Source organism: Excalfactoria chinensis, chromosome 17 (assembly GCF_039878825.1).
Source record: "Excalfactoria chinensis isolate bCotChi1 chromosome 17, bCotChi1.hap2, whole genome shotgun sequence".
In the NCBI taxonomy this organism is placed as follows: Eukaryota; Metazoa; Chordata; class Aves; order Galliformes; family Phasianidae; genus Excalfactoria; species Excalfactoria chinensis.
The window spans coordinates 252,210-266,616 of NC_092841.1; the positions used below are offsets into that span (position 1 = coordinate 252,210).

Consider the following 14,407-nt stretch of genomic DNA (forward strand, 5'->3'; position numbering starts at 1 on the left):
CCCTCTGCATGGAGAGCGCATCCCTTCAGCACAGCAGTGCCTCGGCCGCACCACAGTAAGGGCTGCAGCAGAGATTAATGTTTTATCAGTGCCCACAGATTAAACTAGTGACCTCGTGCCACCTGCTCCAACTGATAGAGCTTAGTTTCTGGAAAGGTAAAAGCACTCTCAGAGTTTCGGGCACTCTACAGGCCAGGGCTGCTCTCCCATCTCACGTGGAACCGCGCCGCCCTCCCCACCTTCCGTGCCGTCTGGCTCCGCTTGCTCCTCCCGCTGCTTCTGCTTGAACTTCATGTTCCCGCAGTGCATGACAGCCCCCGTCAGCTTGTACATCCCCACCTTCTCGTCGGGGCTGAAGCCCAGGATGTCCACGGCGTTCTGCGGACGGAACAGACGGGTCAGACGAGGCCGGAGGAGCACGGATGCTTAGATGCATCCCCGAGCGGCCGCTGCGGGGCGGCAGAGGCCGAGGGTTCCATCTGGGCCGCGCAGCTCGGATCCTGGCCGGCTGCTGACTCTCTACTCACGTCCGTCGCTAGCAGCTCTTCGCTGTCATCAATGCTGGCAACAGTGATTTCCCCTTGACTCACATAGGCGAAGTCGTAGGGGTTGGTCGAGATGAGAAGGAGATCTGCAAGTTTAGAGTGCATTGTTGGTGGTACCGGGGCAAGTCAGAGTGCAAAGCGTGGAATGCACTGAGTGGAGCCCAGCAGTGCTGGCACTCACCAATGAGCTCTGGCTTCTTGTTGGACATGATCTGGTAAAAAATATGATAGCTCCTTTCGCTGGCTAGCTGGAAAGTCACTCTGGATTTCTCCAGCAGATCTAACCAAAAGAGAGATGCCATGAGGCTCCTGGGAGACCTGAGACCAGGAATGTACGAATTCTGTTGCCTATCTCCAACTCACAGGTTTCGATATCCGCAGAGGCCAGTTTGCCTGTTGTTCCAAAGTGGATCCGGATGAACTTCCCCTGTTAAATTGTAGTGATCAACCTACTGGCCAGAGCAATTGATGGATGAGACATAAATTAGATGTCTGCATTCCAGCAAAAAGGAAATGAACTCACAAAGCGTGAGGAGTTGTCATTCCTGACAGTCTTGGCATTGCCAAAGGCCTCCAGCAGTGGGTTGGCGCTGATGATTTGATCCTCAAGTGTTCCCTAGTTCAGGGAGAAAGGGGATCTTAGTAAATCACTACTAGTTGCTAACAAATATAGCAAGGGATACATTACCAACAGGTTGTTTTTGCATCTCATACATTATTTTAACTTCCAGTTCACAGAGTTTTTAAACACTCATTAGCTATCACTCAAGAAAGTTGCCATTGGTTTCAGGGGAAGAGTGCTGCAAGACAGATCTGTATTTTGTTTCCTTTTTGTACGTGCTACCAGATGTTGTGCGTTATATACATTATATATTATATACATTATATACTTGTTGTGCATTATGGCAGAGCTCAGAGAGACTGGCATTTGTTTGAGAAAGGCATTTCCACATTCCCATTTACTGCTCACAAAGGACATAAAGAAAGTGTGAAAAATGTTTTTTTTTTTTTTTTTTTTGTTTTGTTTTTTTTCCTGGAGGTTACTCAAACACAAGACACAGAGAAAACGGTAGTCCTAAAGCTTTAAATAGGACCCACCTAACAAAGGAGAATATAAAGTTACGTTCAAACAAGCAACAGCTTTTCAGAGTGCAGCACTGTATCTCCAGACACACTTTGATAAGAGGGGTAGGACAAGGGTGAAGCCCAGGACTGAAACACGAAACAGTGAGAAAAGGGAGCAGTGATTCTTAATGAAAATGTAGCCACGGATGGTTTCCAAGCAAAGCAAAGAATGAGATTAAAAAAACAAAAAATAAATGAATCAGTTTTCTCCAGATGAAGGACCATCGGCAGAGCTCCAAGTGCTGCACATCATTCGGGGGATGGTGCAGCAGCCCGCAGCATCTTGCAGTGGGGAGGCAGCGCTTTTCCCAATAGCGTCTGCAGGCGGCGCAAAGGATTTAAATTGGTTTGGACGTGAAGAGTCCCATGAAACTAAGCAGTATACAAAGCACTCTCTGTGTCCCTCTATTTCTCATAAGAAATCTCAAATATCTAGGGTAGTGTCCTCTCACATATCTCTTTCTAAATGAACTTTCTCATTTTATGATATGTGTGTTTGATTCCATCACCAAAAAGCTTCATTTTAGTGCATCGCTATAACCTGGGAACACACTAGGTAGCATTGTGAATGGAAACAGTATGGAAGATCTGAAATCCTTTACAGAAGTTCAATCTGGAGTTCTGTCCACAGGCTGCATTACTGATTTCTCAAGCCTAAGAAAGCATTCCTGGGAAATATCATTACTCACTTCCTTTATTTTTATGCTGCTGCCTGATTTCACTCTGTGTCTGAAACTGGATGGCTGGACAGAGCTGTAACTGAGTGTTTATTAAGTGGTCCTAAAAAGGGATTGCTTATTTAGTGGTCTTATGAAAAGAAACATACTACTGCCGTAGAGATTGTGAATATCAAATATTCTGTGGAAAAAACTTAGAAGATGGCAGAACAGGTTGTTGTCTATCTGAGAACTTGGTGTTTGGTGTTGTTTGTTTTTTTTTAATCAATCAGTACATCTTCCAGCTGTCTCCAGGTTTTGCTGAGTTTGCTCCTAGAATAGTGAGCAGCTGATGAAAACTGAGCCCAAGCGATATTGAAATGGTGCTGATGGAAAGAGTGCTGGTGGTGAAATTGTCTTTGCCATAACAACTTATCAATCACAGACACCTGCCTCTTAGCAAGAAAAAGTATTCAGCCGTGGGATTTCCTTAGGATCCACTGTGCCCTCGGGTACTCAAATAGCACACTGACAGGCATCACCCTCTTTGATGCGCATACCTCCTCACAGATTTTGGGGACACTTGTGCTGTGAGGGTGTTTGTTGCTTACTGTGTGCTAAGGAATGAAGCCTGTGCCATATAAGTACACCACTGGGCTTGGATTGCAGCAGCTGGGCTGCTCAGCAGAAAGGGACTTCAGGACATGTGCTTCTGGCCCCAGAAGGTTCCTCTCTGAGGCTAATGTCAGGCAAGTGGTCCCAGCTGTCCTAAGTCTGACCCTTTTTCTTACACTCCCTCTCTGGGCTGTTACACAGATCATGGACAGAAGAACAAGCTAGTCAAAATTATTGTGTGATGCACCTGATGTTACTCTAACTTCAGTGTTACCTCTCTGGGAGTCCACAGTTGCTGCACTTCCCCTGTTGGGAATGAAACACAATTTCATGCCAGTGGGAGCCAACTATTTCAGAGTAAACATGTTGGGAAAGAAGTGAGGACAATTCACTTAATTAGTCTGCTTCAAACTTACTTAATGTAGAGAGCAAAAAATCAAATGCAGTATATTTTGATGCAGATAATGCAGCATGGGATAATGTGCATGGGAACGATACCTTATATGTAGAGCTGACTATTAATTCCATCACATAAAAAACCACTGAGCAAGAAATCCTAACATATTTACTTTTATTTGAGGGCTCTTGAAAGCCCTTATATGTGTGGAGATGGCCTATCTCACAGCATACTAATGGTTCAATACACAGGCAGACTGTCATCACAGAGGACACTTGTGCAGATTAATATTCTCTCACTGCCTACAGTCAAAGATTTCCCTGGGTAAAGAAGGATTGTGTAGGAACTGATATTTATTTATTTCCTACATTACATGTTCTCTCTGGGGATCTGCTTGGTAGGATGCTGTATGATAGAACTTGGGAAGGAAGAGGAGGCAAGGAAAGCTGGATAATATTCAACAATCACTTTCCCCAGGCCAAAAAATGATGCATCTCAAAAAGTGGAAGGCAGGAAAAATGCCTGTAGGGATGAAAAAGGAACTCCTGGACAAAGTCAGATTCAGAAATAAATCTTTCTGTGAATGGAAGCAAGGACAGATAGCCTGGGAGGAGTACAGAGACGTCTGAGGAGAGAGGAGTCAGGTTAGTAAAGCTAAAGATCTGATAGAATTGAATCTGGCAAAGGATGTCAGGGACAGCAAGAATGGTGTCTAAAATTATGTGAGTGATTAAAGCAAGACTGTAGAAAATGTGGGCCCGCTCCACAAGGAAATGGGAGATCTAGTTACCTGGTTTCAGCTGAAATAGAACTGTTTTTAACTTCATCATGTCTGGTAAGATGCTATGCTTTGGCTTTAATAGAAAAACATTGTTGATAACACACTGATAATTTTAGTTTTTGCTGAGCAGTGCTGCACAGAGCCAAAGATACTTCAGTTTCTCAGCTGCTTGCACTGTCCTGCCAGTGGGTGGCTGCAGGGCACAAGGAGGTAGGAGAGACAAGAGAATGAAGAACTACCCGTTGTAGGAGAAGATCAAGAGAGAGACCATGCAAGGAGCCTCAAAAGACATGAGCAAGTCCATGAGGCCTGATGAGGTGCATCTGAGGGTCTGGAGGGAACTGGCAGAAGAAACTGTTAAGCTGCTATCTATCATATGTTAGAAGCTGTGGCCATCCAGTGAAGTTCCCACTGACTGAAAAAGGGTTAGCCCCATTTTAAAAAGAAAAAGAAAGGAGTTCTGGGGAACTTTAGGCCAGTCAGTGTCATCTTTGTGTCCAGTAAGATCAGGAAACAGATCCACCTGGAATCTGCTGAGGCACATTGACAACAAAGAGGTGACTTGGGGAGGAGAGCCATCACGGCTTCACTAAGGACAAATTGTGCCTGACAAATTTGTTGGCCTGCAGTAATGAGGTTACAGCATTGATGGATAAGGGAAGAGTAGCTGGTGTCATCTGCCTGAACTTGTGCAAAGCATTTGACACTGTCCCGCATGACATTCTTGTCTCTAAATTTGAGAGACATGAATTTGACAGATAGACCACATGATGGATAAGGAATTGACTGTATGGTCTCAATCAAAGTGTTGCAGTCAGTGGCTCGATGTCTAGGTGGAGACCAAGAACATGTAGTGTTCCTCAAGAGCTGGTACTGTGACCAGTATTATGTGACATCTTTGTTGTGACATGAGCAATTGGATTGAGTACATCCTCAACAAGTTTATGGATGACACCAAGCTAAATGTTGTGGTCAAGATGCTGGAGGGAAGGAATGCAACCAGAAGGTCTTTGACAAACTTGTGAGGTGGGCTTGTGTGAACCTCAGAGTTCAGCAAGACCAAGTACAAGGTTGTGCACCCCAAATGGGGCAATTCCAAAAGTGGATGCAGGCTGGGTGATGAGTGCATTGATAGCAACTCTGCAGAGAATGACCTAAGGGTACTGGTTTTTTCTTCGTTTGTTTTTTTTAAAAAGAGAATATGGGTCAGCAATGTGCACTTGTAGCCCAGAAGGCCAGCCATATCCTGGGCAGCATCAAAAGAAGTGTAGCCAGCAGCTTGAGGGAGCTGTTCCTCTCTACTCTGCTCTCATGAGACCCCACCTACTGTACTACATTCAGTTCTGATGCCACAAGCATTACACAGAATCACAGAATCACAGAATTATAGGGGTTGGAAGGGACCTCTAGAGATCATCGAGTCCAACCCCCCTGCCAAAGCAGGCTCCCTACACCACGTCGCACAGGTAGACGTCCAGGCGGGTCTTGAATATCTCCAGAGAAGGAGACTCCACCACCCCCCTGGGCAGCCTGTTCCAGTGCTCCGTCACCCTCACCGTAAAGAAGTTCTTGCGCACATTCGTGCGGAACTTCCTATGCTGGAGTTTCAGCCCATTGCCCCTAGTCCTGTCCCCACGCACTACTGAAAAGAGACCAGCCTCGCCACTATGGCTCCCACACCTCAGGTATTTATAAACCTGGATCAAGTCCCCTCTCAGCCTTCTTTTCTCAAGGCTAAACAGACCCAGTTCCCTAAGTCTCTCCTCATAGGGGAGATGGTCCAGGCCCTTCACCATCTTTGTGGCCCTCCGCTGGACTCTTTCCAAGAGATCCCTGTCTTTTTTGTACTGGGGAGCCCAGAACTGGACACAGTATTCCAGATGAGGCCTCACCAGGGCAGAGTAGAGGGGGAGGATCACCTCCCTCGACCTGCTGGCTACGCTCTTTTTAATGCACCCCAGTATGCCATTGGCCTTTTTGGCTACAAGGGCACACTGCTGGCTCATGGCCAACCTGTCGTCCACCAGGACGCCCAGGTCCCTCTCAGCAGAGCTCCTCTCCAGCAGGTCTTCCCCCAACCTGTACTGGTGTATGCAATTATTTCTACCTAGATGCAAGACTCTACACTTGCTTATGTTAAACCTCATCTGGTTTCTTACTGCCCAGCTCTCCAGCCTGTCCAGGTCTCTCTGAATGGCCGCACAGCCTTCAGGCGTGTCAGCCAATCCTCCCAGCTTCGTGTCATCAGCAAACTTGCTGAGGGTGGCCACTATCCCCTCATCAAGGTCGTTGATGAAGATGTTGAACAAGACTGGACCCAGCACAGACCCCTGGAGGACACCACTAGTCACAGGCCTCCAGCCAGACACCGCACCGCCAACAACAGCCCTCTGCACTCTGCCAGTCAGCCAATTCTCGATCCACTTCACCGTCCACTCATCTATCCCATACTTCCTCAGCTTTGTTATAAGGATGTCATGGGGGACCGTATCAAAAGCCTTACTGAAATCAAGGTAGACTACATCTACCGCTCTCCCCCCGTCCACCCAGCCAGTGACATCTTCATAAAAGGCCACCAGGTTGGTCGAGCACGACCTCCCCTTGGTGAACCCGTGCTGAGTACTCCTGATAACCTCCTTTTCTCCCAGTTGTCTGGAGATGGCATCCAGCACAAGCTGTTCCATCACCTTCCCTGGGACAGAGGTGAGGCTGACTGGCCTATAATTACCCGGGTCATCCTTCTTGCCCTTTTTGAAGACTGGGGTGACATTGGCCATCCTCCAGTCTTCAGGCACCTCCCCAGTTCTCCAAGACCTTTGAAAAATTACAGAGAGCGGCTTAGCAATAACCTCCGCCAGCTCTCTCAGCACCCACGGGTGCACCCCATCAGGTCCCATGGATTTATGGACATTAATGTTTCCTAAGCACTCACGGACCACCTCTTCCCTGACTAAAGGGAAATCTCCCATTCCCCAAATTCTCTCATCAACCACCGGGGGCTGGGATTCCTGGGGGAGAGCCCTTTCACTAAAGACAGAGGCAAAGAAGGCGTTCAGTATTTCTGCCTTCTCAGCATCCCCCGTTACCAGAACACCCCCCTCACTTAGTATGGGGCCCACATTCTCCCTAGCCTTCCTTTTGCTGTTAATGTACTTAAAAAACCCTTTTTTATTATCCTTTATCTCCTTAGCTAGATTCAGCTCCAGGTGGGCTTTAGCCTTCCTGGTCGCATCTCGGCAGTCCCTGACTACATTCTTATATTGTTCCCAAGTGGCCAGACCCTTTTTCCACATTGCCCATTAGAAGGACATGGGCATATAACAGCAGGTCTAATAAAGGATCATAAAGGCTGGAACGCCTCTTTTAAAAAGTCAGTCTGAGAGAGTTGGGGTTATTTAGCCTGGAGAAGAGAAGGCTCTAGGGAGATCTTTTAGGGGCTTTCTAGGAGTTAAAGGAAGAGATACAGGAAAGATGAAAAGGGAATCTTCATCAAGGAGCGTGGTCATGGGACAAGGGATAATGTTTTTAAACAACAAAGGGGTAGATTTATGGTGGATAATGGGAAGAAACTCTTCATTATGAGAATTGTGAGACACTGGAACAGACTGCCTCGAGAAAATGTGGATGTCCCATCTGTGGAAGTGTTCAAGGACAGATTGGATGGGGGTTTGAGTAACTGGGTCTAGGGTAAAGTGTTCTTGCCCTTGTCAGGGTGGATGGAACTAAGTGATCTTTAGGGTCACTTCCAACCCAATCCGTTCTGTGATTCTATGATTCTGTTTCTTGAGGTAGAGTTTCATTACTGTTAAGGGGAATGGAGGCGGGGCAGCAGGGATAACCAAGCATAGGTGTGCTCAGACAGTATATCCTGGCCATCACCTCAGTCACACTACACTTTATTTTGATAGCCTGGCAATGTAGAAATCTGCATTAATAGCTTCTGCCCTATGAAGAATTCTCAACCAAATATTCTCTCTCAACCAAACATTAAAAGAGGGTATCAGTCACATACCTGCATTTTACTAGGCTGCTGGTCTTTCTTCTTCTCACCAGTAACTGCAATTGTTGCAAAGTACTGGATGACACGTTTTGTGTTCACAGTCTTCCCTGCACCAGATTCTCCACTGTTGGAAAGAAAATAGTGATATAGGAAACAGGAACCATTTTTACTTCTCTATCAGAGTAGATATTAGAAGGATTTTTTTATTTTATTTATTTATTTTTTTTACTCAGAAGATGGTGAGGCTCTGACACACACTACTCAGAAAACTGGGTGCCTCATCCCTGGAGATGCCCAGGGCCAGGTTGGATGGGATGCTGGGCAGCCTGATCTGGTAGGGGGCAACCAGCCCATGGCAGGGGGTTAGAACTTGATAGTCTTTGAGGTCCCTTCCAATCCAAGCCATTTTATGATTCCGTGATTTAGCAGTCAGCTTTGTCACACATATCAAAACATACTCACGTGATAAGGATTGACTGATTGTCACGATCTGAAAACAAAGCCACAGAAAGAGCTTTTCAAGTGAGTAGTGGAGGGCTTTTATTTCTCAGAAACAGCTAACTCAATTCAAAAGAAAAAAAAACCACAAAAACAACAAACAACTGTATCAAACCTCTATTTACCACTTTGTAACCAGTAAATTCTGCATTAATCTGCTTGTGCATTTTTATAGGTACAGCCAAATGGAGCTGTCCAAAATTAAGCAATGACTGCTTACAGCACTTTCCAGCTTACTATTTCCTTTCACATGTATGTAATGAACTTGAGTATTTTTTAATTGAAATTAAATTATCTTCTGTGATTGTTCCACAGTGTTTCTTAAAATCCCTTACTGATTCAATGGACACAAAGCCAAATGGCTAACTACAGCCTCTTTATTATCTAATAGTGCATGGTTAAGGTTGGACAGACTGCAGCATCTTAATGGAGTTCAACCACAGGAGTATGGGAGCTGTTTCCCTCAGGTACTGAACAGAAGAGCACAAGAGATACCTGAACTGCTAAATGTTCTGTGACCAATAAGTCAGTTCTACATTCTTGCCAAATAACTCACCAGTCAGCATGAACTGATAGGCGTTGTCAGAGATGGAGAAGATGTGTGGAGGGGCCTCCTGGCGCTTTTTGCCTCGGTAGCCAGACACCACCTCCGGGTTGTACACCGGCAGCCACTTGTAGGGGTTGACAGTGACACAGAAGAGGCCCGAGTAGGTCTGCGAGGAAGGGACACAGCACGTTGGCTCCCACTCAGCCTGGCACAGCAGTCCTCCCCAGCTACGCTACCCCAGGAAGAGCTGCTGGTACTTACGTAGATCATCCAGGCTGCATAACGCTCTTTGAGGTTGTACAGCACAGCGGGTTCATGGAGGTGGGTCATCATGGCCATGTCCTCAATTTTATCGTACTTGGGAGGGTTCATTGGAAATACTTCATCATCCTTTACTGTCACAGTCTGTACATAATGAAAAAAAGGAGAAGAAATTTTGGCTAGGGAACTTCCTGGACTGGATAGGTTATGTGTGATGAGTAACAATATGATGGCTAATAACACTTACTGTATCATCGTATGTTTTAACTGTGACTTTACCACCTTCTCTGCTTTGTATGGTACCTTTCACATACATTTGCTTTTGATCCACTACAAAACAGGCTGCCTTCGCATCAAATGGGCGATTCTGGGCTTCGATTCGTTCTTTCTCAGACTTCCTTAAATAGGGAGCAGCTTCTCCAAAGATTGCCATCTCTGCATCTGAAGACATGGCTGGAGTTTTGCTGGAGGATTTCAGAAAAGTTTTAGATATCCTGTGTGTTTAGTTTTTTTTAATTAACTCTACATATTTAATTAAATATCACATATATCAATTTATAATTTAGTAATTTACTTTTATCCAGAAAGTAACCGTGTTCAATGACTAAAAGGGAAAAGAGAGTTTATCAACTTCAGGAACCTAACCACTGCCCTAATTTTAAGTATCCACTGAACAACTCATAATAGAGCTCCTTGTAGACAAAAGTGAGATTTGTAAGTTAGGAAGACTTACTTTCACACCTGATTTCAAAGTGGAGGTGTTTTCTGTGCCATTCTGTTTTTTGTTTTAATACTAAACAGGAGAAACTCAAATAGTTTCCTTACTTACCAAGTACTGGAACAAACTGAGTGATGGTCATCATCCATCTAGAGCCAAACCTGTTTATCTTATTAACTGAACACAATACATCTTTACACACTACTGACAAAAGAGGCATATAACTTGTAGTAAATTACATCATTTAAAGCATAGTGTTATTTAGATTATTTAGATAGATAAGTACTTGATGTTTACATTTCAAGTATTTTCAAAGTACCATATTATGCAGCGTGACATCAGTTATGAGTCATTAAAATATGACTTGATTGTACCAATAACATTGGGTGTCTGTCACTTTTCTTTCTCCATAACTGGAGTGTTTCTTACTAAGAAATATGAATATACTCATATGATTAAAATATAACTTTTGCAGTGAAAATGGTTCTAAAAACAGTCCTTTGCCACTGTCTAGATGAGCAACACTCAACTGATCAGCAAGTAAAAAAAGACTGATAAACCATTACCTTCAGAAAGCCAAGGAAGAAATCTGCTTTCAGTATCTGTATAGAATAGTTAAAGAAAGAACAGTGTTAAATAGAAGAGTTTTTGGTTAGCTTTTAGTCCACATGCCTCAAGCATGTGCTCAGTGAAACGTGTTCACATTTCTTTTGTAGTCTCTTATAATCTTAAACTAGGGTGAAATCCCATGGAAAGACAGGTTCTTCTCCACATTGCTGTGATCTGCTGGAAACATATGTCACATCCTGGAAAAACTAAGCAATTTTTGCATATTATCCCAATCAGTTTCAGTTGCCTTCAGAGTTAGCTTTCTTGTGCCTTTCACAGGGCTTGGGGATACCAAAGTTTAGAGAAGATCCTTCATGAAATAGCATATAATTGCTCTCTGCTCTTCTTTGTGCCACCACACTGGAGTGGGCTGTATTATTTAACCTTGGCACTGCATGTAAAACATGAATGAGAATGGTAGAAGTGATGAGTAAAAAAAATATGCTCCTACATATTCCAGTTCCTTCCATAGTTGTGGAGATGTCATGGTTAGAGTAAGAAGCAAGGAGATGGGACTTACCATGAAATGTGGAGGTAACAAAGGATAAGACCACCTTCAGCTGTGGCTCTTTATATGCAACTTCCAGCCCACGCAGCAATCGAGTGCTCTATTTTTGGTCAATTATAATTTACTCTCAAGTTGTAAATGTGTTGAAGCTGTGATCTGTCTCCTAATTAGAGGCAGGATTGACTGAAGGTTGTATGGAGTCAGCTGCACTGACCTTCTTTTTTCTCATGTTGGTCCGTGCCAAGATGGAAGATTAAGGAACTCAAAGGTAGCTCTAATAATGCCAAATAAGGCAAATTTTGGTTTCTGACTTCAGAAACTTTAACACTTAAACAAGCAAGAATTCTTTTTCTTCTTTTCTAACTGAACATAATTATTTCTTTGCAACTTGCAATTTTAACAGATCCCATCCTGGCCTCCCTACTTATCTGCATGTGCTGGTGGAAAAGCAGGAAGGTTTGGTAAGATTGGTTTTTTTCTATCATTATTTTTGTTTAAACCGTTGTGCAGATTGCTGGCAAGTCTGAGGCCAGTGTAAACTTGGGACGGTGTAAGACAGCGGTCATTTTATGGACTGCAAGAAAGATTTGCAGTCGTGACCTGTCGGTTTACAATATCTGAGTCTCGATGGCATGCTTCAGGTCTCAGCCTGTAGGAAGGAGGCTTCTGTGCTGCTGGCTTACCACGTAGAAGATGTGGAGATTCTTCCTTTGTGGAGTTTACTGTGAACCTTCAACATCGGTGAGCATTTTCCATTTATCATAGGTTATCTTTCTATCAAGATAATCTTTCATATAAAGCATCTGTTTAACCTCTGCTTACTTATCAACTGTATAATTGTGTAACTGTACACAGTCTTTGGAAAAAGCATCAGGCAACTTGGGAAGAGTACAAGGATGTCACTAGGGTATGCAGAGGGAAAGTAAGAGAGGCAAAAGCCCGGCAAGAATTTAATCTGTACACCATCATTAAAGTTAATTGAAAATGTTTTTACAAATATATTAACAATAAGAGGAGGACCAAAGAGAATCTCTCACCCTTATTGAATGTGGTGCAAATGATCACTAAGGACAAGGAAAAGGCTGAGATTTTCAGTGCCTTATTTACTTCTGTCTTTAATAATCAGGACAGTTATCCATGGGGTTCTCACTTCCTGAGCTGGATGACAGGGGTGGGCAGCAGAATTAAACCTTTCACAATTCAGGAGGAAACAGTTAGCAACCAGATGCTCCACAAGTCCAGATGGGGTCCTCACAAGGGTACTAAGTGAGCTGGTGGAGGTGATTCCTAAGCTGCTTTCTATCATTTATCAGCTGTTCTGGTCAAACAGGGAGGTCCTAGTTAACTGGAGAATTTCTTATGTGGCGCCCATCTACAAGAAGAACTGGAAGGAGGATCCAGGGAAGAACGAGCCTGTCAGCCTGACCTCTGTACTGGGAAATGTCATGGAGCAGATTGTATTGAGTGTGATCGTGTGGCATGTGTGGGACAACTGGGGGATCAGACCAACCCAGCACATGTTCATGAAAGGCAGGTTGTGCTTGACCAACCTCATCTCCTTCTATGACCAAATGACACCCCAGCTGATGAGGGAAAGACTGTGAAAGCAGACTACCTAGACATCAGTAAAGCCTTTGATTCTGCCTGCCTCAGCATTCTCATGGAGAAGCTGGCAGCTCACAGCCAGGACAGATGTACTCTTCACTGAGTAGCAAACTGTCTGGGTTGCTGGGCCCAGAGAATGGTGATGAATGGAGTTAAATTCAGCTGCAATCAGTCAGAGGTATTCCCTAGGGGTTAGTTTTGAGGCCTATCCAGTTTAATATCTTTGTTGATGATTTGGATAAGGGACTTGAATGCACCCTCAGTTAAGTTTGCAGATGACACCAAGTTGGAGGGAAGAGCTGATCTGCCTTGGGGTGGGAAGGCCCTGCAAAGATACCTGGACAGTCTGGATCGCTTGGCAGAGGCCAATGGGATGAAGTTCAACAAAACCAAGTGTTGAGTCCTTCTCTTCGGTCACAACAACCCCATGCATTGCTATAGGCTTGGGGCAGAGTGGCTGGCAAACCATATAGCAGAAAAGGACCTGGGGTCATTGGTTGACACTTGGCTAAACATGAGCTGGCATTGTGCTCAGGTAGCCAAGAAAGAACACGGTATCCTGATTTGCATCAGAAAATAGTGTAGCCAGCAGGACTAGGAAAGTGATTGTCCCTCTGTTCTCAGCTTTGTTGAGGCTGTGTCCTGAATGCTGTGTTCAGTTTTGGGCCCCTTACTACATGGAATAGATCAAGGTCCTGGAGCATTCACTAAAAAAAGCTCTAGTGAGTCATGATAATGACTTTTGAGTTGAAGACATGCTACCTGCAGAATCATAAGTGTAGAGGTGGAAAATCTGCCATCAAGAATGAAGGGATGGCTATAAGTGAATACTACAACTCTCTCTTAGGTGTCTGTCCACAATGAATACTTTGTCACTGCTGGGGTACTTCCCATTTTATCACCTGTACTATTCAGAGATGTACTAACAGGAGCTTACCAGCATCCTTTAACTGACCATGGCCTCTCAAACCACTATAACTGTCTTACACTGCACCACACACCGTTGGAAAAATGTTATTAACATTATTACCATCTCCTTGTCATGAGGCTGTTTTACTAGGTAGGAAGTTCAAAACACAAATGCTTAGTTTTATTTGTCATCTCTAAATTCTTGGTACAAATACTGAATAAAAGCCTCTTTTTGTTTTTCAAACTATCCATCCCACATTTTCCAAAGACAGCCCTGCCTTTTATCTTCCTGTTTGACAGCAGTCATTTCCAGGTGGAGGCCAGTGACAAGTGGTCTTTTGTGGGGGTAGATGTAACTGTGAGCAAGTCACCAAAGAGCTTATCAGAGTCTTTGGTAGACCTTATCACTGTGAAACCCTGGAAGACCAGAATGTGAGACAAAGAGCAAGCAGTGTCTGTTTGCATCCATGGGTGGACAGGAGGTTCCATTGATATGTACTGTTAATCCTGTTACTCTTAGGAAACCTTTCATCCTTTATCACTGTTGTTTGGGAGAAGCTGGGACCAATTAACTGATTAGAGGAACTGTTTGAGGAACAGGAATGTCTTGCTTGTAAGTGAATGGTATGTAAG

General features: G+C 44.2%; 1 protein-coding gene across 1 annotated transcript in view; it reads right to left on the reverse strand.

Moving 5' to 3' along the window:
* Positions 1-9,876, reverse strand: part of LOC140259936 (myosin heavy chain, skeletal muscle, adult-like) — a 38,758-nt gene extending 28,882 nt beyond the window's left edge. Inside the window, exons 1-10 of the mRNA XM_072351731.1 lie at positions 9,673-9,876; positions 9,426-9,569; positions 9,174-9,330; positions 8,582-8,609; positions 8,132-8,243; positions 1,069-1,161; positions 909-972; positions 727-825; positions 528-631; positions 240-378 (exon numbers count right to left, since the gene is read on the reverse strand). Coding sequence (XP_072207832.1) covers positions 240-378; positions 528-631; positions 727-825; positions 909-972; positions 1,069-1,161; positions 8,132-8,243; positions 8,582-8,609; positions 9,174-9,330; positions 9,426-9,569; positions 9,673-9,876 — 1,144 coding nt within the window. The remainder of the gene's footprint in view (positions 1-239; positions 379-527; positions 632-726; positions 826-908; positions 973-1,068; positions 1,162-8,131; positions 8,244-8,581; positions 8,610-9,173; positions 9,331-9,425; positions 9,570-9,672) is intronic.
* Between the last annotated feature and the right edge of the window lie 4,531 nt (positions 9,877-14,407).